Source organism: Saimiri boliviensis, chromosome 2 (assembly GCF_048565385.1).
Source record: "Saimiri boliviensis isolate mSaiBol1 chromosome 2, mSaiBol1.pri, whole genome shotgun sequence".
NCBI lineage: Eukaryota > Metazoa > Chordata > Mammalia > Primates > Cebidae > Saimiri > Saimiri boliviensis.
This window is the reverse complement of record NC_133450.1, coordinates 160,124,588-160,151,621: the sequence shown is the minus strand read 5'-3', so window position 1 is coordinate 160,151,621 and position 27,034 is coordinate 160,124,588. Positions and strand designations below refer to the sequence as shown.

Genomic DNA, 27,034 nt, shown 5'->3' with positions numbered 1-27,034 from the left:
TCCCACCTCTAGGACTGCATCCCAGACATAAATAAATTCCTGAAAAAAGATACACAGGGCTATGCACTAATTGTAACAGGACTAAAAACAATCAAATGTCCATAATAGAAACTCTTATGGTAACATGATATAGTTACATAATAGAATATTGTGCTCTTATAAAAAAGAAATGAGAAACATATACTATGAAGTGATCTCCAAGATATATGAACTTAAATATATAAGGTGCAAAGAGTACATAAAGTGTTCTACATAAAGTGTTCTATTTTCTGCCCAGTGTATATATGTATACATGTCTATGCTGACTGTGCTCTGTAAATGGAGAACAAAGCCTGAATGATAGCAATTTTTTTTTTTTTTTTTTTTTTTTTTTTTTTTTTTTTTTTTTTTTTTTTTTTTTTTTTTTTTTTTTGAGACGGAGTTTTGCTCTTGTTACCCAGGCTGGAGTGCAATGGCACGATTTCGGCTCACCGCAACCTCCGCCTCCTGGGTTCAGGCAATTCTCCTGCCTCAGTCTCCTGAGTAGCTGGGATTACAGGCACGCACCACCATGCCCAGCTATTTTTTGTATTTTTAGTAGAGACGGGGTTTCACCATGTTGACCAGGATGGTCTCGATCCCTCGACCTCGTGATCCACCCGCCTCGGCCTCCCAAAGTGCTGGGATTACAGGCTTGAGCCACCGCGCCCGGCCACATATATACATTTTTATAAGGGTATATGGCACATATGTGTGTGTATATACACATACACTTTTATTAAAACAGAAGTATAAACCAAACTAACAAATACTGTTACTTACAAAACTAGGTAAGAAATAAGATATAAGCAAACAGGATGGAAGCTCAACTTCTCATTAGTATACTTTGTTTTGGAGACTTAACTACAGAACTATGTAATGTGTCACATAATTATAAAACAATTAACAAAATGTGAGAAACTCCTAAAAACCAAAAGCAAAATGAACGAACTACACAACTGGTAGTTTAACAACACCAAGAGAAACTATTACAAGTTATGAGAAAGCATAGTTCACTAGACAGCCCAAATGATATATCTCCTAAGAAGAAAAAAGAAGTGACTTTTCAGTAGTCCTATTGTTTGCAATATTAGTATTGTTAGTATGAAAATTACCACGAGTAGGATAAGGCAAATCACTGACACCATTAGGAACTGTGATTTTTCATGGTAAAATAAATATAAAACCACAGTGGTTAAGTTATAACTCTTTCACTCTAAATTTAATTGGATATATCAATATTCACTCCTAGTATACTTAAGTTATTTCCTAGTTCTGTCAAATGACAAGACCTAGAAACATGATCAATCACATATCAATAAGCAGGACAGACTGTGTGCTTTAAATACCATTTCCAATTCAAAATAACTATTCCTAGACATGGCTGAACCCAGAGCTGGAACACTGTTATACCTGAACACAAAGAAACACTCAAAAACTATTATGACAGTTTCAACTTGAAGGATCCTCCATAGGCCAAAGATGAGACAATCTGAGCACCAAAGTAACAACTGGGATAGGTTAAAATAAGTGTTAAGACGCACTGGAAGTTCATAATATTTAAAAATAACAATCTCACTGATCAACCTTTGAAGGATTCTAGGGAATTACATTACAAGTATGTAGCAAATTTTATGATGAGTTTATCAGGCTGACAACATCTGAATCTTACCACAGAAAAGTATTATGTGTCTCCTGATGCGATGCCATGCCCTAGGTTAATCAAAAACAGTCTCTCAAGTAGTCTTATCTAATAGAGTCTAAATCAAATGAAACTTTAGATGTGATTATTAGCTTCTCAGGAAACTAACACCGAACAGAAGAATGTGTTAAATACCACATCAGGGATGTAAGCAGTAATACCCAGACTGAGAAAATTGTACAAGACAAATGACACAGTTTATTTAAATAAATAGAGGGGTAAAAGGGGAAGAAATCTGTAGATTGAGACTAAGCAACAAAATGCAATGGATGGAGTTTGTTTTGATCCTTATTTGAACAACCTAGGTAATTTTTAAAAGATAATTAAGGAACTATGTACACTTATCTGATGGGTTATCTGATGTTAAGGAATCACTGGAAATTTTATGTTACATTTGTTGTTACACTTTGTATGTCAGGGTTTCAAAGTCCATTCCTAGGTTCAATGCTGTAGAAGAACTCACAGGACTCCTCCACACATCACAGCATGAAGCTATACCAATGGATGGTTTAATATAGCCAAAACAACAACAACAACAAAACAAAAAACAACAACAAAAAGCAAAATCAGCAACGGGAAAAGGCACATGAAGTGACCAGAGGAAACAGACACAGGAGAGTTACACAGGGCATGCTTAATGCTGCCAACAACCAACTGTGACAACATGTGTGAAATATTGTCTGCGAGGGCACCTTATTAGTGTGTTCAAGGTAATTGGGGCTGATAATAGGTACTGCCTAGCACATACCAGAATTCCAAACTTCCAGAAGCAAGTGCTCAGCATAAATCATATTGTTTGCAAAAACAGTTCAGGCACAGTGAACGATTTTTAATCAGAAAATAATGGGAATGTTCCTGAAATGTTAGGTTCCCACAGGCAAGGGCCAACCCATACGAGCCGATCATTTTAGGAACAGCAGTCTCAGATCTGGTAACTCTTTTCTGCAAACTCTAAAAAGAATCATTTTTTTTTTTTTGGAGACGGAGTTTCACTCTTGTTACCCAGGCTGGAGTGCAATGACACGATCTCGGCTCACCGCAACCTCTGCCTCCTGGGTTCAGGCAATTCTCCTGCCTCAGCCTCCTGAGTAGCTGGGATTACAGGCACACACCACCATGCCCAGCTAATGTTTTGTATTTTTAGTAGAGACGGGGTTTCACCTTCTTGACCAGGATGGTCTCGATCTCTCGACCTCGTGATCCACCCGCCTCGGCCTCCCAAAGTGCTGGGATTACAGGCTTGAGCCACCGTGCCCGGCTTAAAAAGAATCATTTTTAAGCCATTTTGTCAGTTGGATACTCTGGGAAACAGAAAAGATGAAGGTAACACCTATTAAAAAACAGGGAAAGAAAGCATAACTAGGCAGTAAAAGCCCTTAGAACATGATGCTGGTCTATCACTTTGAAAGAAGAAAGGGGCAGGAAAACCCTGAGTGTGGTTCAACTCTGACAGCATCTTTGCCAACCTAACGGTAAGCTCAGGTGTTACATCAACATTGGGTAGAAATTGCCAAATCCTAGAAGCTCGGCCACACTTGGTCACTGGCTGAGGGAGGCCAAGAAAGAGCACAGCTTTGCCTCTAACACTGTTGCGGAATTAGAAAGAGCTGTAGTTGAGAGTGATCAGCTAACTGCACTACTTGCAGCTGGTCAGCGATGGTCTGTTTTGTTTTGTTTTGTTTCTGAGATGGAGTCTCGCTCTGCCACCCAGGCTGGAGTGCAGCGGCGCGAACCTCTGGCTCCTGTGCTTAAGTGATTCTCCTACCTCAGCCTCCCAAGTAGCAGAGATTGCAGGCATATGCCATCATGCCCAGCTAAGTTTCGTATTTTTAGTAGAGACAGGGTTTCACCATGTTGCTCAGGCTGGTCTCAAAGTCCTGACCTCATGATCCACCTGATTTGGCCTCCCAAAGTACTGGTATTACAGGTATGAGCCACTGTGCCCGGCCATCAAAAATCTTTCTTAAGGGGAAATTCATAGTTTCTAAGGCTACATATGAGGCCATTTGCAACAGAAATAATGTAAGGTTCAGGAACTGCTTCAAAAAAATACAGTGATGCTCAAAGGTGCCGGTAAAGATAAAAAAAAATTGGCCATGAGTTGAAAATGATTAAATCAAGGTGATGGGTTCATCATACTGTTGTTCTGCAATATTTAAAGATTTCTGTAATAAATACAAATATTATGCAAGTGAAAATCCAACCACGGGCTAAACACAAAAGGCTCTTCCTGGTTTTTGAAGTTTTTCCTTACCTGTATAAATTTTAAAAGATAACATTCAAGGCTTACAATGAAGACAAGTAGTCTGTCTACTGCCACAACCCACCACATTCCTAACTCCTGTTACTCAAGAGGCAAACACTTTATCTTATTTACCTCAACATTTTCAAACAGCATGCTTTGTATTTTTTGTTGTTAAACTGTTACTCTTAACATCTACCAAATATATTTTGCTTGCCTCCATCCTCCTCTTATAATTACTAACACCAAGGCACAGCATTAAGAATTCACATATACTTACAACAACCCTTAGGACAGTTAGGCATTATTGTATCCCTATATTACAGATGAAGCATAGAAGTTACTTATTTGGATGGTAAGAAGAGAGAGATATGATTCAAACTGATCATCTGGCTCTAGACCAGGTGTCCCCAAACTGTGGCCCCCTGAGGCCATTTATCCGGCCCCCCGCCGCACTTCAGGAAGGGGCACCTCTTTCATTGGTGGTCAGTGAGAGGAGCACAGTATGTGGCGACCCTCCAACGGTCTGAGCGACAGTGAACTGGCCCCCTGTGTAAAAAGTATGGGGACGCCTGCTCTAGACTCTATACTCTTAACAAGGACTGACAAACTTTTTTCTTCTTAAGGATATTATACAAACTATGTAGTTTGTAAAATCAGTATCTTTTATACGTCAACTAAATAGTATTCACAGCTAAGTAATGAAATAATGCTTCAATTACATTTCCTTCCTTCCACAACTGTGTTTTCCTTTGAGTATTTGGTTGCTCTTTTTAGTTGTTAATATATACCTACTATTAATTTATCTACATTCCTATACAGTTGTAGAACTCTGTTCAGACATCTAGGTACTCCATCTTTTTGCAACTTTGAAACATTTCTTCTAGAGCCTCCATCCAATTTCAATTGTAGGCTTTACTCCTGGTCCATAGCTATCATGCTAGGATCTCCTTCCATTATCTCCTTTGTTGATTCCTATTCCCTGGAGAGCATGCCTTCTTGTTTTAAACATTACGCAGGGTTTAAAAGTAGTTAAAATGCTCTTTAATACAAATTAACCAAGCCTCTTATTCTTAGCTCTATTCCACATGCCTTCCTCCAAAGTACCTAGTGAATTCAAGGCCTGAGCCTTCCCGAAGTTCTCCAAAACCAATTTGCTTGCTCTGCTTGCTTCTTGCTCGTTGGCTTTTTGTCCATAGGTTTCAGTTTTCTCTGGCCTGCTATAGAACCACTGCTCTGTATAATTAATGGTCACTGTGGTACCTGTTTGCAAAGTATATTCCTAGGCTGGGCATGGTGACTCAGGCCTGTAATCCCATGACTTTGGGAGGCCAAGGCAGGTTAATCACTGAGGTCAGGAGTTCGAGACCAGCCTGGCCAACATGTTGAAACCCCGTGTCTATTAAAAATACAAACATTAGCCAGATGTGGTGGTGGGTGCCTATAATCCCAGCTACTCAGGAGGCTGAGGCACAAGAATCGCTTGAACCCAGAAGTGGGAGGCTATAGTGAGCTGAGATTGAGCCATTGCACTGCAGCCTGGGCCACGAGAGCAAGACCTTGTGGTAGGGGGCAAGGGTGGGGGAAGATGGAAGGAAGGGAGGGAGGGAGGGAGGGAGGGAGGGAGGGAGGGAGGGAGGAGCGAAACAAAGAAGGAAGGAGCAAAAGAGTGAAAGCAAAAGAGCAAGTAGGTTATTCCTGGGGCCTATCCAAGGACCACAAAATGAGAGGGCAAGGAGAGAGGGTTCCCTCAGGAATCTGTTTCTTAAACATCTTGCACTAGTTAAAATGCAGTGTTTCTGACCATCTTTGAGAAACACAAATGTAAAGGGAAGATATATAGATTTGAAGAGGTCAGATCTACTGCTAAGTCCTTTTTCTAAGTACTAAGTGATCTTTTAACACATGAGCAATAAGCAAGTCACATACGTATCTAACTTCTTCCTCTCTCCTTTTGATTACCATCCACTCAGGATACCCTACAAGTCATACATAGAGGAAATACTCTAAGTCTTTGGTAGATACACCAGTAACAACCAAGAAGCAATAGAGCAGACAGGTTATTGTACCAGGGTTCTGAAATTAAATGTCTTATTTTAGTTCCCTATACTCAAGACTGACATGACATTTAATTCAAGAAAAATCTACTCTTTCTCCCCTCAAAACCTAGAAATCATTACATTTGACACTGTTAAAAACATTTTTGGGGCCCTTTAAGAAAAAGATCACTACATCAATATACTCAAGAAAAGCAGTTTTGCTACTTTTTAGAAAAACTACTCTCATCTAAAAATACCACCTGATTTTATTCAGAATTGGCTCACTGACTTCTATTTGCAGTAGCCATAATCAAGGCTACTCAAAATCATGTACCACACCCTGAGAAATAGCTCCAGAAATCTTAAAGAATGCTGGGAACAAGGACCACACATTTTAGGATGTTTGCCAGATGAGTTTTTAATTACAGCCTTGTCTGAGTCACCCACAAAATTCTAAGTAATGTTGTAACATTTCATTTGATTTCAATCCCATGGTAAAGCCTTAACACTGTATTAAAAGCAGCAGTTGAACCTATTTGGTTTAAGCAATGCTTTTAATACTAAAGATTATGTGTTCTCCCCACAGAGAAGTACATACAGGTGTTTATTGGCAAATAAAGAACCTCCCTGGTTTATACCATCTGTTCCCTACTAGAGATAAACAAATATTTAAGTTATGTAAACAAACTGATATGCTATAGACCAGGCGTCCCCAAACTACAGCCCTCGGGCTGCATGCGGCCCCCTGAGGCCATTTATCCAGCCCCCCGCGGCACTTCAGGAAGGGGTACCTCTTTCACTGGTGGTCAGTGAGAGGAGCACAGTATATGGTGGCCCTCCAACGGTCTGAGGGACAGTGAACTGGCCCCCTGTGTAAAAAGTTTGGGGACGCCTGCTATAGACAGATGGTGTTTTACAACAGTTTTTTTTTTAAAGCATGCTTCTCCTAAAATGAGAGGTAGTATGGCAGAGCAGTTGCAAGCATGTGCTTTTTGGAGTCTGCCTACTACCTACTAGCTCTCTAACACTGGGCAAGTTACTTCTTTAAACCTCAGTTACTCTTCCCACTTTACACATAAGAAAATATCTACTTCACTGGGTTTCTATGAGGATTACATAAGAAAATCCAGGTAAATTATTTGTATACTGCTTGGCACACAGTGTTATTTTATTAAGATAATTATTGGATTAAGGTACTTTAATTTGGTCTTCACTATGAAAAGGATCTAGGCAATCATTTGCCCATAGTTAAAGACTGCAACTTACCTAGCCACAGGTAACTATTCATTCTTAAGATACAATACTAGCCGGGCGGTGGCTCAAGCCTGTAATCCCAGCACTTTGGGAGGCCGAGGCGGGTGGATCACGAGGTCAAGAGATCGAGACCAGCCGGGCGCGGTGGCTCAAGCCTGTAATCCCAAGCACTTTGGGAGGCCGAGGCGGGTGGATCATGAGGTCGAGAGATCGAGACCATCCTGGTCAACATGGTGAAACCCCGTCTCTACTAAAAATACAAAAAATTAGCTGGGCATGGTGGCACGTGCCTGTAATCCCAGCTACTCAGGAGGCTGAGGCAGGAGAATTGCCTGAACCCAGGAGGCGGAGGTTGCGGTGAGCCGAGATCGTGCCATTGCACTCCAGCCTGGGTAGCAAGAGCGAAACTCCGTCTCAAAAAAAAAAAAAAAAAAGAGATCGAGACCATTCTGGTCAACATGGTAAAACCCTGTCTCTATTAAAAATACAAAAAATTAGCTGGGCATGGTGGCGCGTGCCTGTAATCCCAGCTACTCAGGAGGCTGAGGCAGGAGAATTGCCTGAACCCAGGAGGCGGAGGCTGAGATGAGCCGAGATCGTGCCATTGCACTCCAGCCTGGGTAACTCCACCTCAAAAAAAAAAAAAAAAAGATACAATACTGATATACTAACTTTCTTAAGATTTTTCCTTCTTTACATACAGATTGCGTTGTTCAAACTACTAGGTGTTTTCTAGCTTACTTTTATTCTTACAGAAATCAGCTAAAGTTATAAGCCAAGACCTCTAAATTAGACCACTAAGTTTAATAAAGCAAGAAAAAGCAAGTCACTAACAATAATAGTTTCCTTACACTTATCTTTTGAATTGACCTTTAAGACTAACAGTGCATGTTAAATCCTTGGTTTTAAGAGGATAAAGAGAACAGGAGGTAGTAAGGTAACTATGGCCTAAAAATTAAAGCCTAGACCACAGCATTATGAACTTCATGCCATGCCAGGCACAGTGGCTGAAGGCCTGTACTTCCAGCACTTTTGGGAGGGCGAGGTGGAAGGATTGCTTGCGCCTAGAGTTTGAGACCAGCCTGGGCAACAAAGTGAGATGCCATCACTTAAAAAAAAAAAAAAAAAAAAAAAAATCAAAAATTAGCTGAGTGCAATGGTGTGCACCTGTGGTCCAAGCTGCATTAGAGGCTGAGGCAGGAGGATCACTTCAGTCCAGGATGTCAAGGTTGCAGTAAGCCATGTCTGCGCCACTGCATTTCCACCTGGGTGATGGAGTGAGACCCCGTCTCAAAAAAAAAAAAAAAAAAAAGAAAAGAAAGAAAGAAAGAAAGAAAAAAGAAAAAGAGAAAACACTTTATGACAATGTTTAGAGAACTTTTGAACTGCCTGAAAATTTATGGGTTGATTATTCTGTACTGACCAGGGACTAAGCTGCTTCATCCACTGATAACATTTCAAGGAAACAGCACTTTACAATCAGGAAAGAATGTGACATCTAATTTAAAAGGACTGACTGCCGGTGGTGGCTCACACCTGTAATCCCAGCACTCTAGGAGGCCGAGGTGGGCCGATCACTTGAGGTCAGGAGTTCAAGACCAGCCTGCCAAACATGGTGAAACCCCATCTCTACTAAAAATGCCAAAATTAGCCAGACATGGTAGGCACCTGTAATCTCAGCTACTAGGGAGGCTGAGGCATGAGAATCACTTGAACCTGGAAGGTAGAGGTTGCAGTGAACCAAGATCATGCCGCTGCATTCCAGCTTGGGCAACAGAGCGAGAAAAACCTTAGATCTGAGAATGGTCAACTATTACATAGCACAGCCCCCATTCAAGAATTTACCAGACAAATTCCCCCATAAATACATTATGCACATTACTTTCTATGCAAAATTCATATGGGTAAAGACTGTATACTCGAGAAACGGTCCCTCATTTAAAGTCACCTATAGATCATTTATCTTGAATGAAATATAATTTTAGAAAAGACTTTGAGTTCCAATATTTTGTCAACAGGGAAACAAAATGGAAAAAAGAAAAACAAAAAACAAGCTACAAACTACCTAGACACACTAAAATAAGAAGGAATGTGGCCAGGCACGGTGGCTCATGCCTGTAATCCCAGCACTTTGGGAGGCTGAGGCAGGCAAATCACCAGGTCAGGAGTTTGAGACCAGTCTGGCCAACATGGTGAAATCACAACTCTAACTCTACTAAAAGATACAGAAAAATTAAGCGGGCATGGTGGAACATGCCTGTAATCCCAGCTGTTAGGGAGGCTGAGGCAGGAGAATTGCTTGAACCCAGGAGGCAGAGGTTACAGTGAACAGAGATCACGCCATTGAACTCCAGATTGCATGACAGGGCGAAACTCCGTCTCAAAAAAAAAAAGCGTATCATTTTTGGCCTTCAAAATATATTTAAACTGTCATATATCAACTCCTTTCTCCCATACTGCCATTTAGCAGCAGTTGCCTGATAGTAATGGATAAGGCTGGGCCAAAAGGAATAATGATTTGTTCTCAAACTTGAGTGTGCATCAGAGTCATCCAAAGGACTTATTAAAAACACAGATCGCTCAGCCACCACCAGAGAATGATTCCTCCTATGTCTGGAGTGAGCCCAAGAATTTGCATTTCTTTGGTTTTTAGTTTCTTCTTCTTTTTTTTTTTTTTTTTTTGGTAGAGACAGCGTCTCACCATGTCACCCAAGCTGGAGTGCAAGGCACAATATTCGCTCACTGCAACCTCCACCTCCTGGGCTCAAGCCATCCTCCCACTTCAGCCTCCTGAGTAGTGGGGACTACACGTGCACACCATCATAGCTGGCTTTTTATTTTTATTTTTTATTTTTGTAGAGATGGGGTTTTGCCATGTTGCCTAGGCTGGTCTTGAACTCCTGGGCTCAAGTAATCTGCCTGCCATGGCCTCCCAAAGTGCTAGAGTTACAGGTATGAGCCACTGCACAGGCCAAGAATTTGCATTTCTAACACGTGACTCTGATGCTCCTGGCCAAGCACCACACTTTGAGAATCAGTGGACAAACGCAGTGGTTCTCAGCCATGGCTAGACATTAGAATCACAGGGAATTATTATCACAGGGAATGATTAGAAGAATCATTAGAACTTTTGAAGACATCAATGCCAGGGAGAAGGAAGGGGGATCCCTCAGAAGGATTACACTAGAAATTCTATGGGAAGAGGTCCCATACACTGATCATTTTGAAAACTTAGACAATGTGTGCCAGGGTTGAGGACCACTAGTCTAAGTAATTCAAATGAATCTAAACCAAATCCACTGAGAGCAGATGCTTCTTAATACAAAATCAAGACAAAGATTTTAGCATTTGTCTGCTCATAAAGCAGCCAAATGATGAGTACAGATAAAATTTGGCAGGATAGCCTAAGTGGACGACACACCCATAGTTTAACTCAATAGAAATTGCGTGTGTGCTTTTTGCTTTAAATCCCAGGCAAAGTCTAAAGCAAGTCTTTAGGTTATACTTGCTATTAAATGTTTATATAAAATGGTTCACCTCTGAGGGCAATATACAAGTAGGCTATTACAATTATATGTATCATGTCTGTGCTAAATCACAATATTGCATATTGGTGAACTCTAAGGTTCTAGAGTCAGACAATTTAATAGATGTGACCCTTGGCTAATTATATAATTAACCCTTGGTTTCCTCATATGAGAGTTAATGTAACTAACATTATATTCACACTAAAGATTATGCAGCATCTGCATGAGGAGTTATGCCGAGTCTGGCACATAAGACAATAATCTCTAAAACATCATAAGCTATGCCACAGATATTATTAAAAACACTAAGGAAATGATTGCCCTTCAATACCACTACTTCCCTCAGTCAATATCCTGACTCTTCATCAATAGCTTCAGGGTCTCCACTTGCAAGACGGCTGTCAGTTTTGTGAATTTAGACATTTAGGGCTCTTAAAAATGTTAAATCTTAACTTTTAATATCTTAACTACAGAGAGGATAATTGATAGGAATAAGCAATATTGAGGAAGCTATAAAACTGAACAGTACACTTAGTAAAATAAAATACTGATGACTTAATATTTATAATTGCCTCTATTATCTTGACATCTTGCCTACTTTTAAGTTCTCCTCCGTTTTCTTTTTTCCCTGCCTTGGCCTCCCAAAGTCCATTTCTGTTCTGTTCAAAATACCACTAGAAACAAGAGTTTTCATTCAAAAGTACAGTCTCTCTCCAGTAATCAGGGTCTGAGTAAGGAGAGGTAATTCTTGAAGCCAAGTTGTATGTGTCCACTAATGGAGTGCTTTTAAAAATGACTTAAGAATTCCTTGGAATCTAAATCTCCAGAGTTTAAATTCAATAATTCTACTGCCAAAGTTCTCTCTGAGTACTGATTAGGTTGAGTTCTACTAAAACAAGAGTGAGGACAGATAAGTGACAGAGAAGAGCAATCCAGAAAAAAACCTACAAATATCCATCTACTTTATACATAATATGAACCCCATGTTTGCTTTGCACTATCTGCATAGAGCTGTGAACCACAAAGTTGACAGCTTAATGTAGGCCCTAAGGCAGACAAACTATCGAATATTCACAAGAAACCTTCAATAATTCAGGAAGGGCATGGGGGTTTACACCTGTAATCCCAAAACTTTGGGACATGGAGGCAGGTGGATCACTTGAGGTCAGGAGTTCAAGACCAGCCTGGCCAACATAGCGAAACTCCGTCTCTACTAAAAACACAAAAATTAGCCGGTTGGGGTGGTGCATATCTGTGTCTCAGGAGGCTGAGACAGGAGAATCATTTGAACCCAGGAGCCAGAAATTGCAGTGAGTCAAGATCATGCCACTGCACTCCAGCCTGGGCCATAGAGCAAGGCTCTGATTCAAACAAAGAAAAACCAATTCAGCTTATGTTCACCAAGAAATCCATAAAAAAGGAACATTTACAAGCAACTAGTAAAACTCAAATTTTAAAACATCTCAAATTTAATATAACCTGTTTTTCATGAACTTAGTTTATATCTGTAATTTCTAGAAGAAAAATGGAGACAAATTAAGAAACAAATTATTTCAGTTATATTTGAGAAATACGTCTTCTATCCTATCTTAAGGTTTTTTGGTTTTGTTTTTGAAACTCCTCTACCCAATAGGAAACATCATATATCTGTAATGTCTATCATTCCTCATAAACTAAAAATTGTTTTTAACTCTGCTCTGACTGGAGTAGGAGCTGAAAATTCAAGGGAATATCTATCTTGGCCTAATTCAGCAAGCAATTTTGTTTTAATGAAGGTTCATTTCAAAAACTGTTAATTAATCTGGTCTAGTAATCTATTAGATATGTAGATTACTATAAAAAATAGATTTTAAATATCTTCATTTTGACTAACAAACATTGCATATCCCAAAAGAATTCCAGAGGCAGGTTTCTTTTATCTCATGTACATCTCCCTGCTTTTGCTAAGTGACATTTTGTTCAAACTATACTGCTGCACTCAGAGGTCTGAAGATAAAACTGTGCACAGGTTTCCCAAATAATGCTTATCACTCTAGGAGAAAAATGAAAAACTAGTTATTTGAGAGAAATGCCATAAAGCCATAAATGCAAATGTGATGGTAATCTGTAAGTACTTAAAGTCTATTTAGTTGAAATAAAAAAAACTTTGAGAAACACTGGCTTAGAGGTAAAAATGATATGCTGAGGTTAGAGGTCATCTAATACAATTACGAACTTCATCAATTCTCTTTGCAATGCATCATATCCAGTAAGTCTTCCAGACTATGGTTGAAAATGGCCAATGCTAGTTTACTGGCTACAAATCAAGGTGGACCATTCTCTATCTTCAGAGAGACTTGACTGGTAGGAGGTTTAGGTTATCCTGAAACTTCCCTTCTATGTTACATAGAACTTCCTTTTAAAAGAGCTTTTAAAATGTGGGAACTGTCATAATCTAAGTCTTTCAAGCTAAGTATTTAGTTCTTTCAGCTATTCTTCACTATAGTTTTACGTTTTGAATCCTACTCTGAGCACACAACACGTCCTGCTAGTACTGTTGTTTTTAAGGGATGGGAGCTAGACAACAAATTTATACTCTGGTATGAAAAATTACAAACATTCTAGATTTTGAACTAATACTTGGTAAGAATTTGGTAGCATATTTTCCACACATATTAATGTATCACTTGAATAGTGACTTAAGCTCATTTGGTGTGTTTAATACGTACTAAATCTGTCCTAACAGTAACTTCTGTTTGGGTATGGTGGCTCACGCCTGTAATCCCAGCACTTTGGAAGGCCGAGGCAGGCAGATCACCTGAGATCAGGAGTTCGAGACCAGCCTCACCAACATGGAGAAAACCCGTCTCTACTAAAAAATATACAAAATTAGCTAGGCATGGTGACACATGCCTGTAATCCCAGCTACTAGGTAGGCTGAGGCAGGAGAATCACTTTAACCCAGAAGGCGGAGGTTGCGGTGAGCCAAGATGGTGCCATTGCACTCCAGCCTGGGTAACAAGAGTCAAACTCCAACTCAGTCAGTCAATCTGTCCCAACAGTAACTTTTGTACTACACTTTTTTTTTAATGGGTAAAGACAACAGTTTACTGTCAGAATCTAAGCCCTCAAGGCAAGTTCTTAATACCACTTCCATCCTAACATTTTAAAACCTATTTTGGGCCGGGTGTGGTAGCTCAGGCCTGTAATCCCAGCACTTTGGGAGGCCAAGGTAGGTTAATCACTTGAGGTTAGGAGTTCAAGACCAGCCTGGCCAACACAGTAAAACCTTGTTTCTGTTGAAGAATATAATTATTAGCCAGGCATGAACCTCTAGTCCCAGCTACTCAGGAGACTGAGGCAGAAGAATAGCTTGAACCTGAAAGGTGGAGGTTGCAGTGAGCTGGGACTGTACCATAGCACTCCAGCCTGTGTGACAGAGAGACTCCATCTCTAAATAAATAAATCAATCCTATTTTCTTGAGGAAGTGGGATTGAGGAGTGACTGCTAATCAATATGAGATTTCTTTTTGGGGGGATATTCTAAAATTAGTTTGTGGTGACATGTCAGGTAAACTGTACATCAACTATCTCAATGAAAAGCTGTTTTAAAAAAATATTTTGCAGTGGGCATAGTGGCTCACACCTTTAATCCCAGCACTTTGGAAGGTTGAGGCGGGAGGATTACTTGAGCTCAGAAGTTCAACACCAGCCTGGGCAATATAGTGAGACCACATCTCTACAAAAATTTAGCTGGCCGGGCATGCTGCTCATGTCTGTAATCCCAGCACTTTGGAAGGCTGAGGAGGGCAGATCACCTGAGATCTGGAGTTTGAGATCAGCCTGGCCAACATGGTAAAACCCCATTTCTACTAAAAATACAAAAATTAGCCAGGCGTCGTGGTACACGCCTATAACGCTAGCTGCTTGGGAGGCTGAGGCAGGAGACTAGCTTGAACCCAGGAGGTGGAGCTTGCAATGAGCTGAGACTGCACCACTGTACACCACCCTAAGCAACAGAGTGAGACTCCACCTCCCCCCCCAAAAAAGACCCTTAGCCAAGCATGGCAATACATATGCCTGTATTCTCAGCTACTTGGGAGGCTAAGGTAAGAGGATCGCTTAAACTCAGGAGGTGGAGAATGCAGTGAGCCACCATCACATCACTGTATTCCATCATGTGCAGCAAAGTGAGACCCTGTCCCCATCCCCACTACAACATATACATGTAGATGTCACTCAAATGGCTGTTACGCTACATATTACAAAACACACTTTACAAAATACTGTTAAAATACCTATCAAAAAACCTAGTAGAGGCTGGGCACAGTGGCTCTCACCCCTATAATCCCAGCACTTTGAGAAGCCAATGGGGACAGATCACTCAAGGTCAAAAGTTTGAGACCAGCCTGGACAACATGGTAAAACGTCATCTCTACTAAAAATACAAAAATTAACCAGGCATGGCAACATGTGCCGGTAATCCCAGCTACTTGGGAGGCTGAGGCAGGATAATCAGTTGAACCCAGGAGGCTGAGGTAGCAGTGAGGCAAGATCACACCATTGCACTCCAGCTTGGGCAACAAAAAGATTCCGTGCTTAAAAACAAAACAAAACAAAACAAAAACAACAACAACAAAAATCTAACAGAGAAAAAGACAAGCAGAAACTCATAACACCCTAAATTAAGCCAAATATTATGATACTGAAAAATAAACCACGTAAGAACCAGAAATAATCGAGAGCTAAAAGGCCCTTATTAAAGTACACCCACCAAAAACAAAAACAGACTGAACATAACCGCTAAAGGATTTCTTCAGAAAGACTTTTTAAAATTATCTTGAAATAGAAGGCTTTGTTTCTATAAATGAAAACATGAATAAAGTCCTCAACAGTCTGAGCACTTACTCATCATACTGGATATGGTAAATAACGTCTTCATCAGCAGCAACAGAGTCTGAATTAGACGTAGAGGGTACACTGTCCAATTTATTTGTGTTCGCTTTGGATTTATGATTTATATTTCCATTAGTCCTTTTACAAGAACTGCCATTCTTCAGTGGAGTTTTGCCACGTGACTGTCCATCAGAAGCTCTAGTAACACTATGTATGTGTGCTTCAAACCAAGCACCAAGGCCGACATCTCTGGCATCCACCAATTCATTTACCTAAAAAAAGTTTAAAATCAGTTAATGAAGCTTAATTTTGTCTACTGCTTCAAAAACCTCAATATAACAAGTTATTTGTGGGTTATCATGGTAAACAATATTTTCAGCCTACTCATGTTTAAAGTGATTAATAAGATTAGATTAAGACTATTCTTTCTGGATTGTGCTATCCTAAATCTATTAACTGATATAAAAACTAACTTTTTTCCTAAGTTCCTTCAATGAAATAGGTGTTTTCTTTAACTGCTCCTTACTGATATATATATACTAGACTTTTGAAAATATAATTCTTATGTACCTAAGAGTCATTCTTGCAAGTCATCCAATAAGAATGACACTAATGAAAAGCCAGGACTTTAAACTATTATGACTATTAATCTGTTCCATTCATTTCTTCATAATCTTCAAGGTAACTTACACAGTCAGTCCAACCAGAAAACAGTAAAGTATTAAACAGAAAACAAAACTTGAAAATGAGAGAAGTATGCACAATAAAAAAAAAAAAGAGTCTAATGAACCCATTTATACAAAATGGTGAAGTTCCATCACTTGTTAGTAGATACACATATTTGCTTACTGAGTTACTATCTCTAAGAACAAAGATGAATATAAAAATGAACGGGACTGTAATACACAAAATGTAGTCAAGTCTAGTGGCTGATCCAGAACTAACCCATGCAATCTGACAAAAGGAAAGAGTATTATCAGAAAATTAAGAGTTATAAAATGAAAGGTTAAAATAAAAATCCTGTCCTCTTAAACACTGTTTAAAAGATCAGGCCAGTCGTGGTGGCTCACACTGTAATCCCAGCACTTTGGGAGACCAAGGTGGGTGGATCACTTGAGGTCAGGAGTTTGAGGCCAGCCTGACCAACATGGTGAAACCCCGTCTCTACTAAAAATACAAAAATTAGCCAGGCATGGTGGAGCACCCTTGTAATCCCAGCTATTCAGAAAGCTTAGAGGCAGGAGAATCACTTGAACCCGGGAGGTGGAGGTTACAGTGAGTTAAGATCAGGCCACTGCACTCCAGCCTGGGCAATAGAGTGAGACTGTCTCAAAAACGGGGAGAAAAAAAAAAAAAAGCCCGAGCCAAGAGAAATTCCTTCAACTTTTTTTAAGCCCATAAAAAGGAAAAAATGAAATCAACACACGATCACTATTTCATCAAGCAATCTTTTCCTTGAGGACAGAAGAGACCACTTAAGGTGTTTAACATAATTCTGACAGATGGTAAACCCTGTGGGAGAAGTATATACCAAAAGTTAAATATCAATGTCAGATATTATGCAAGGGTCTTCACTCAGGTATGTCTAATCCTAACAAGTCTTATTCCTATTTTACAAAATAAGGAAAGAAAGGCTCTGAGAAAGTAACTTGCTTTAGGTTTAAGCTAATGAAATAAAATATCAGGATTTGAAGACATCCTTGACTTTAAAGCTTATGTTCTTGTCTTCATACCTTGAACCTTGATATAAATGGCAAGACAGGTATACAGGAATTTCAAAGGTAAATGAGGATCTTAGAAATAAGTTACTGAAATAAAGGGTTCAAACCACAAACTGAGAAAAGGTAGAAAGACTAGACAAAACAAAAAGTATCTACTGTCATTACCAGAAGAGGTACATTTGACCAAAGACAGTATATGTAATGAACATGGTAGCAATGAAACAGCTTGACAGGAGGCTGAGGCAGGAGAATTGCCTGAACCCGGGAGGCGGAGGTTGTGGTGAGCCGAGATCGCGTCATTGCACTCCAGCCTGGGTAACAAGAGCGAAACTCCGTCTCAAAAAAAAAAAAAAAAAGAAAAGAAACAGCTTGAAATACATACGTTTAATATTACACAAGAATGAAGAGTTTAGGAAAAAAGAAAAGCCTAAGAGCCAACCAGGCTAGGTATTACCAAGAATCAGAGATGCAGTATGTTATACATTACATATATTAACTCATATATTAAATAAACATAGGCTCATTTCTCCCACAGTACTCACTGACAAATTAAAAACATTTAGTCTCTGGTAGACAATGCAGTAAAAATAAAAATAATCAATATTAAGGTCCATCACACTTAGGAGAATAAACTGAGGTTACTAACCTGTCACAGCCAATCAAAATATAAGTTTCATATATTACTATAAAAATATTGCTGTAGCTGGGCGCGGTGGCTCAAGCCTGTAATCCCAGCACTTTGGGAGGCCGAGGCGGGTGGATCACAAGGTCAAGAGATCGAGACCATCCTGGTCAACATGGTGAAACCCTGTCTCTACTAAAAATACAAAAAAATTCGCTAGGCATGGCACCGCGTGCCTGTAATCCCAGCTACTCAGGAGGCTGAGGCAGGAGAATTGCTTGAATCCAGGAGGCGGAGGTTGCGGTGAGCTGAGATCGCACCATTGCACTCCAGCCTGGGTAACAAGAGTTAAACTCTGTCTCAAAAAAAAAAATATATATATATATATTGCTGTAAGGCCAGCCATGGTGGCTCATACCTGTAATCCCAGCACTTTGGAAGGCCAAAGTGGATGGATCACAAGGTCAGGAGTTCAAGACCATCTTGGCCAATAAGGTAAAACCCAGTCTTCACTAAAAATACAAAAATTAGCTGGGTGTGGTGGTGGGTACCTGTAGTCCCAGCTGCTCGGGAGGCTGAGGCAGGGGAATTGCTTGAACCCTGGAGGAGGAGGTTGCAGTGAGCTGAGATGACACCACTGTACTCCAGCCTGGGCAGTAGAGTGAGACTCTGTCTCAAAGGAAAAAAATAATTGCTGTAGCAGAGAATGCAGCATATAGTTGATACTAAAATGGTAACAGCAAAAATATATTAAGCTATAATCAACCTTACTAAGGAGCAGGAAGAGGCACAAATGAGGTACTGAATTTGCCTATCAAATATATGATACTAGCAGGCAGATCTAAAACCTGGCTACCTTAATATCTAACAATAAAACTAAAAGTTAACAGAAACCTAAATAAACCTCAAAATACTGCCACTGCTTGAACATCAACACACAGAACACAATAGCTCACAAAGACAGGGCATTCTTTATATGCCCTACCTTTATAACTGGAAAAAAGTTATGGATTTTTTTTTTTTTTTGAGATGAGTATTGCTCTGTCAGCCAGGCTGGAGTGCAATGGTGTGACCTCGGCTCACTGAAACCTCTGTCTCCTGGGTTCAAGCGATTCTCCTGCCTCAGCCTCCTGAAGAGCTAGGATTACAGGCATGTACTAACATGCCCAGCTAATTTTTGTATTGTTAGTAGAGACAGGGTTTCACCATATTGGCCAGGCTGGTCTCAAACTCCTGACCTCATGATTCATCCACCTCGGCCTCCCAAAATGCTGGGATTACAGGTGTGAGACACCAGGCCCAGCCCAAGTTATACATTTATAACTGCATTTTAGCTAGAAATTATAACTGGAAATAAGAACTTTTTTTTTGTTTTTTAGTAGAGAAGGTTTTACCATGTTGGCCATACTGGTCTCAAACTCCTGACCTCAGGTGGTCTGCCTGCCTCTGCCTCTCAAGGTTCTTGGATTACCTTTTGTCTTTTTTTTTTTTTTTTTTTTAAAGACAGGCTCCCGCTCTGTTGCCCAGGCTGGATGCAGCGTTCTGACCACAGCTCATTGCAGCCTCCTACTGCTGAGTTCAAATTCCTGAGCAGCTAGGACTACAGGCATATGCCCCCATACCTAGCAAATGTTATTTCTTGTAGAGTCAGAGTTTGCTTTATTGCTGAGGCAGGGTTTAAACTCCTAGTTTCTCATAGTGCTGAGATTACACACGAGGCACTCTGCCTGGCCAAAAAAAAGTATTATCCTACTAAGTACAGTAAGTATCCTACCAAGTACTGCTGTGAGTAACCACTCACAGAAATCCATATAAACTGGGTGGGGGGAGAAATGCTCTTAAATTTAAAACTTTCTGCACACTGGATAGACATACTAAGTCAGGCAAAATTTGAATGGGCCAAGATGAATGTAAGATGTTAAAGCTGTTTTATAAAGCTTGGGTTTTAAAGGCAATCCAGAAGAAAAACACTGACCATACTCTGTACTATTACATTTCATAATCAAAAAGGTTAAACATCAAAAACTGTACTGTAGACAAAAATAATATACTAAGATATCAATAATTCTGCTTCCAGTACTTTCTATTACACAATGAGTATAAGAAAACACGTAAGAAGTTTACCAGTGCCACATACTCACCTAAACTGTAAAGGCCTACCATCATAATCCTAAACAGTCATCATTTAGGCCACGCTGACAGACAGCCATTTCAAAAGTACAATCATTCTGGAGTTATAAAAACCTTCCATATACAAAAACCAAAATTGAAACCAACTTAGGTTTAAAAGTCTACCTTGCTTCAGGAAATTAGTTCCTAATCTAGAGTCAGTGTGATTCAATTTATGTTCAATGTACACGCAATGTGAATGGATGGACCCAGCCTCTGTACAATCTTTCATAGTCTCTCCATATGTGGTAGTGGTATCTAGTTTCTTGCAGTAACGTATGAAAATATTTGAAACTGGTTACATATTGCTCAGAGTTATCAAATAGGACAAAAGAATTATATTGGGTAATAAAAAAATATATATTGGGTAAAAAAAAAATTTTTTTTTGAGATGGAGTCTTGTTCTGTCACCCAGGCAGGAGTGCAGTGGTTGCAGTCTCAGCTCACTGAAACCTCTGCCACTGGGTTCAAGAGATTCTCCTATGTCAGCCTCCCGAATAGCTAGGATTACAGTCATACACCAGCACGCCTGGCTAATCTTTGTATTTTTAGTAGAGACAGGGTTTCACCATGTTTGCCAGTCTGGCTATGAACTCCTGACTTCAGGTGATCCGCCTGCCTCAACCTCCCAAAGTGCTGGCATTACATGTTTGAGCCACCATACCTGGCCTAAAATTTCACATTAACATATTGTTTAAATGTTTACTCATGCCAGTTTTGAATAAAGTTAATTTGAAAATTCATCTTTTATACCTGTTTATAATGAGGTTCATAGAACATTTCAGTCAGAAGGAAAAGTCTAAAAATGTTCGTTCATCCATAAAGCAATTTCAAGTATAGAAAGCTCTACATCTATAAAAAGAAAATATTTACCAAGTGGCAGAGGCAAGAAAACAAGACAAAGCAATAAAATGTCCAATTTCTAAGTGCTCTATAATCAACTTAAGGTTTTGATATATTATCTACTCAGACTTGTACTATAGGAAATACAAAAAAATCCAATGCAAATCTTAAACAAATTAATTTGGGCCGGGCACAGTGATTCACACCTGTAATCCCAGCACTTTGGGGGCTGAGGTGGGCGATCACCTGAGGACAGGAGTCGGAGACCAGCCAGGACAATATGGTGAAACCTCGTCTCTACAAAAAGTACAAAAATTAGCCAGGCCTAGTGGTGGGTACCTGTAATTCCAGCTACCTGAGAGGCTGAAGCCAATGAATCACTTGAACCTAGGAGGTGGAGGTTGCAGTGAGCTGAGATGGCACCCCTGCACTCCAGCCTGGGCAACAGAGTAAGATCCCATCTCAAAAAGAAAATAAAAATAAAGTCAATCATTTCAAAAGTAGCAGCTTCTAAATGGTTTCCAGTTTAATCAACAAGTCAGTATGTGTTAAAAATTCTGTGAAGGCAGAATACTGATTAAAAACATATGCTAGATATCCAAATACTTATGGAATGAACTATCCAGAAATATGTACCTGTATCTGAAAAAAATAAAGGCACCAGTCAAAATTTCAAATACCTATGACAATTACTAAGGCTCATTCCAAAAAAAAAAAGTAAGTATATCTACAGGAGCTTCAACTAAGATTAAACACAGGTCTAAATTTATTACTGTATAAACAGCAGCCTTCTGGGAATTTAAGTGCTAGGTTCCAATGTGTTCCTAGATGGGGAAAGGGAGCCTTAATGTAAAATTTACTTGCCAATTTGTATAACCAAGAAGCAACTGAACTGAAATTTGAAACCAGGTCTGATGATAAAGCTCAAGTCTTTAACATCTATACTACATTGTTATAGCAAGTAGAAGAGATGTCAAACAGAGTTTAAATTCTGTAGTTCACATCCAAAGCAGTAACACTGAAAAATAAAAACCAGAGACCTGCAGAGAAAAGTAATTTCTCCTGATGATCTTCTGAATTAGACTGAGGAGGGAAGAGAAAAAAAATGGTAGGGGTATTGAGAAGGTTGCTAAACAGAAATTTGAGCTGACCTGAACTGCTTAACCTTGATTAACCTCAGATGTGCAAATACATAAACTGGCCCTCCTTTGAAAGCAAATTCGTCCTGTCACGGCCAAAACAATCGATTCAAAAGCAGCAGCTTCTAAATTCTGGTCAAAGACAAAAAGTAATAACATAAGCTTAATATACAGATGGTTACATAAATGTTCATAAATGCATACATACACAGGTTAGTATAAATATGTATTATTTCCGTGCTGCCTGTTGAAAGCTCTAAAAGCAATGACACATGAATACTAAGGCGCATACCTAGAGCCCAGAGTTACATTTTATATTTTTTTATTTTTTAAGTAATTTATCTTTTTTGAGACAAAGTCTCACTCTGTTGCCCAGGCTGGAGTGCCCACAAACTCAGCTCACTGCAACCTCCACTTCCCGGGTTCAAGCTATTCTCTTGCCTTAGCCTCCTGAGTAGCTGGTATTACAGGCATGTGCCACAATGCTCAGCTAGTGTGTGAGAGACAGTGTGAGAGTGTGAGAGCATGCGTGTGTGTGTGTGTGTGTGTGTGTGTGTGTGTGATGATGCCCAGCTAATACGTGCACGTGTGTGTGTATCTTTAGTTAGAGACAGAGTTTCACTATGTTGGCCAGGCTGGTCTTGAACTCCTGACCTGCAGTGATCGAGCTGCCTCAGCCTCCCAAAGGACTGGGATTACAAGCCTGAGACACCCTGCACAGCCCCTACCATTTGACAAAGGAACCAGGGAACCTTGAAGAAACGTTGATTCTAGGACTGAAGCGGGAAATATCCAAGAAGTACCTGAAGTGTTGTAGTGCTAGAAAGTAAGATAATACAATGGCTAGGAGAGGGATCCAACATGTCCGAAGAAGAACAGCTCTGGATTGCAGCTCCCAGAGAAAACGCAGAGGGTGAGTGATTACCGCATTTCCAAACCAAATTTTACTGCCCACAGACCAGGAGATTCCTGGGAAGGAAAGCGCCATGATTCCCCAGCATGGCTGTTTCAGCCACAGAAGCAGGTCTTTGCACAATAACTCACAAAAATCCAGGCACCTTTTCAACTGGCGACTGGAATGCCTGGGAGACAGAGTCGCCTGTGCAACTGGAATAAAAAAAAGCGGGGGGACTGAAACAGGGAGCCAGGTGATCTGGCTGTGCTGGTACCACCCCCACAAAGACCAGCAATCTGAAACGCTCTGGATTGAGTTTCAGCTCTGTGGGGGAAGGGCACCCACCATTACCGAGGCAGTTCTAACTATACCTCTATAAACAAAACTGCAAGGAAATTCACACAGCAGCTGCCACCACAGCTCACCAGTGCCTCTGCTGGCAGATTGTAACTAGGCTACCGCCTCGCTGGGCAGGGTATCTCTGAAAAAAGGCAACAGCATGACAGAAACTTAAAAAATAAAGCCCCACCTTCTGGGGACAGAACACCTGGGGAAAAAAGGCAGTATTGACCTACGCTGCAGCAGACTTAGAAGTACCTGCCCAGCAGCTCTGAAAGGAACAACAGAGCTCACAGCTCAGCACTTGAGCTCCTATAAAGGACAGACTGGCTCCTCAAGGAGCTCCTCGACCCTGGTATATCCAAAGTCACCTCACAAAGAAGAGCTCAGGCTGACGTCTAGCGGGTATCATTCTGGGACAAAGATAGCAGAAGAAACTGCGAGCAACCCTTACTGTTCTGCTGCCACTGCAGGTGATCCCCAGGCAAGCAGGGTCTGGAGTGAAACTCCAACAGCAGAGGGGCCTGACTGTTAGAAGGAAAACTAAGAAGCAAAGAAATAACTTCATCATCAACAAACAGGACATCCACTCAGAGACCGCATCTGAAAGTCACCAACTACAAAGACCACATCAAAATAAATCCACAAAGATGGCAAGAAACCAACATAAAAAGGGAGAAAACACCCAAAATCAGAACGCCTCTCCTCCTCCAAGGGATCACAACTCCTCACCAGCAAGGGAACAAGACTGGATGGAGAAGGAGTTTGATGAATTGACAGAAACAGGCTTCAGAAAGTAGGTATTAACAAACTTCCCTGAGCTAACACAACATGTTCTAACCCAATGCAAAGAAACTAAGAACATTGAAAAAAGGTTTGACGAAATGCTAACAAGAATAAACAGCATAGAGAGGAACATAAATGAATTGATGTAGCTAAAAAACACAACACGAGAACTTCACAGAGCAAACACAAGTTTCAATGGCACAACAGACCAAGCAGAAGAAAGGATATCAGAGTTGAAGATGAATTCAATGAAATAAAATTTTGAGAAGGCAAAATCAGAGAAAAAAGAATAAAAAGAAACAAAGCCTCCAAGAAATATGGGATTATACGAAAAGACATAATCTACATTTGATAGGTGTACCTGAATGTGATGGAGAGAATTAATCCAAGCTGGAAAATACTCTTCAGGATATTATCCAGGAAAACTTCCCCAACCTAGCAAGGCAGGCAAATATTCAAGTCCAGGAAATACAGAGAACACCACACAGATATTCCTAAAGAAGAGCAATCCCAAGGCACATAATGGTCAGATTCGCCAGGGTTGAAATGAAGGAGAAATGCTAAGGGCAGACAGAGACAAAGGTCAGGCTACCCACAAAGGAAAGCTCATCAGACTCACAGCGGATCTCTCAGCAGAAACCCTACAAGCAAGAAGAGAGTGGCGGCCGATATTCAACACCCTTAAAGAAAAGAACTTTCAACCTAGGATTTCATACCCAGCCAAACTAAGTTGCATAAGCAAAGGAGAAATAAAATCCTTTACGAGCAAGCAATTGCTCAGAGATTTCATGACTGCCAGACCTGCTTTACAAGAGCTCCTGAAAGAGGCAATGAACATAGAAAGGAACAACCAGTAAAAGCCACTCCAAAAACCAAATTAAAGAACATCGACACAATGAGGAAACTGCATCAACTAACAGGCAAAACAACCAGCTAGCACATCAAAATGGCAGGATCAAATTCACACATAACAATATTAGCGTTAAATGTAAATGGGCTAAATGCCTCAATCAAAAGACACAGACTGGCAAATTGGAGAAAAAGTCAAAACCCATGGATGTGCTGTATCCAGGAAACCCATCTCACATGCAAGGATACACAAAGGCTCAAAAAAAAGGGATGGAGGAAGATTTACCAAGCAAATGGAGAGCAAAAAAAAGCAGGAGTTGCAATCCTAGTCTCTGATAAAATAGAATTTAAACCAACAAAGATCAAAAGAGACAAAAAAGGACACTACATAATGCAATCAGTGCAACAAGAATCAATGCAACTAGAAGAGCTGACGATCCTAAATATATACACACCCAATACAGGAGGACCCAGATACATAAAGCAAGTTCTTAACCTATAAAGAGACTTAAACTCCCACACAATAATAGTGGGAACCTTTAACACCCCATTATCATTATTAGACAGATCAATGAGACAGAAAATTAACAAGGATATCCAGGACTTGAACTCAAACCTGGACCAAGCAAACCTAATAGACATTTATAGAACTCTCCACCCCAAATCCACAGAATATACATTCTTCTCAGCACCACATCACACCTACTCTAAAACTGACCACATAATTGGAAGTAAATCACTCCTCAGCAAATGCAAAATAATGGAAATCATAACAGTCTCTCAGACCACAGTGCAATCAAGTTAGAACTCAGAATTCAGAAACTATCTCAGAACCACACAGCTTCAATAGAAAGGGAGTAAGTGGCTCTTAAATGCTGACTGTATGAACGATGAAATGAAGGTAGAAGTAAAGATGTTATTCGAAACCAAGGAGAATGAAGACACAACACACTAGAATCTCTGGGACACATTAAAAGCAGTGTCTAGAGGAATATATTTAGCAATAAATGCACACATGAGAAGCAAGGAAAGATCCAAAATCGACACCCTATCGTCAAAATTGAAAGAGCTAAAGGAGCAAGATCAAAAAAACTCAAAACCTAGCAGAAGACAAGAAATAACTAAGATAAGAGCAGAACTGAAGGAGACAGAGACACAAAAAAACCCTTCAAATAATCAATCAATCCAGGAGCTGGTTTTTTGAAAAGATCAAAAAAATAGACCACTAGCCTGATTAACAAAAGAGAATAATCAAATCGACACAATAAAAACGACAAAGGGGATATCACCACAGATTCCACAGAAATACAAACCACCATCAGAGATTACTACAAACAACTCTATCCATATAAACCAGTAAACCTGGAAGAAATGGATAAATTCCTGGACACTTGCATCCTCCCAAGCCTAAACCAGGAAGAAGTCAAAACCCTGAATAGGTCAGTAACAAGGGCTGAAGTTGAGGCAGCAATTAATAGCCTATCACCCAAACAAAGCCCAGGTCCAGATGGGTTCACAGCAGAATTTTACCAGATATACAAAGAGGAGCTGATACCACTCCTATTAAAATTATTCCAAACAATCCAAAAAGAGAGAATCCTTCCCAAATCATTTTATGAGACTAACATTATCCTGATACCAAAACCCAGAAAAGACTCAACAAGAAAAAAAAAAAACTTCAGGCTAATATCCATGATGAACATAGATGTAGAAATCTTCAATAAAATACTGGCAAACTGATTGCAAGAGCACATGAAAAAGCTTATCCATCAGGATCAAGTAGGCTTCATCCAGGGGATGCAAGGCTGGTTCAACATACCCAAGTCTATAAATATAATTCACCACACAAACAGAACCAAACACAAAAACCACATGATTATCTCAATAGATGCAGAGAAGGCCTTTGACAAAATTCAACAGCACTTTATGCTAAAAACGCTCAATAAACCAGGTATTGACGGAACGTATCTCAAAATAATAAAAGTTATTTACAACAAACCCACAGCCAATATCA

The 27,034-nt window shown here is 40.0% G+C and overlaps 1 protein-coding gene across 2 annotated transcripts in view; it reads right to left on the bottom strand.

The window, feature by feature from the left end:
* Positions 1 to 27,034, bottom strand: part of UHRF2 (ubiquitin like with PHD and ring finger domains 2) — a 93,074-nt gene that overhangs the window by 53,667 nt on the left and 12,373 nt on the right. For both annotated transcript variants that reach the window (XM_010338771.3, XM_003928173.4), the window contains exon 3: positions 15,670 to 15,929. In XM_010338771.3, the coding sequence (XP_010337073.1) occupies positions 15,670 to 15,929 (260 nt within the window). The remainder of the gene's footprint in view (positions 1 to 15,669; positions 15,930 to 27,034) is intronic.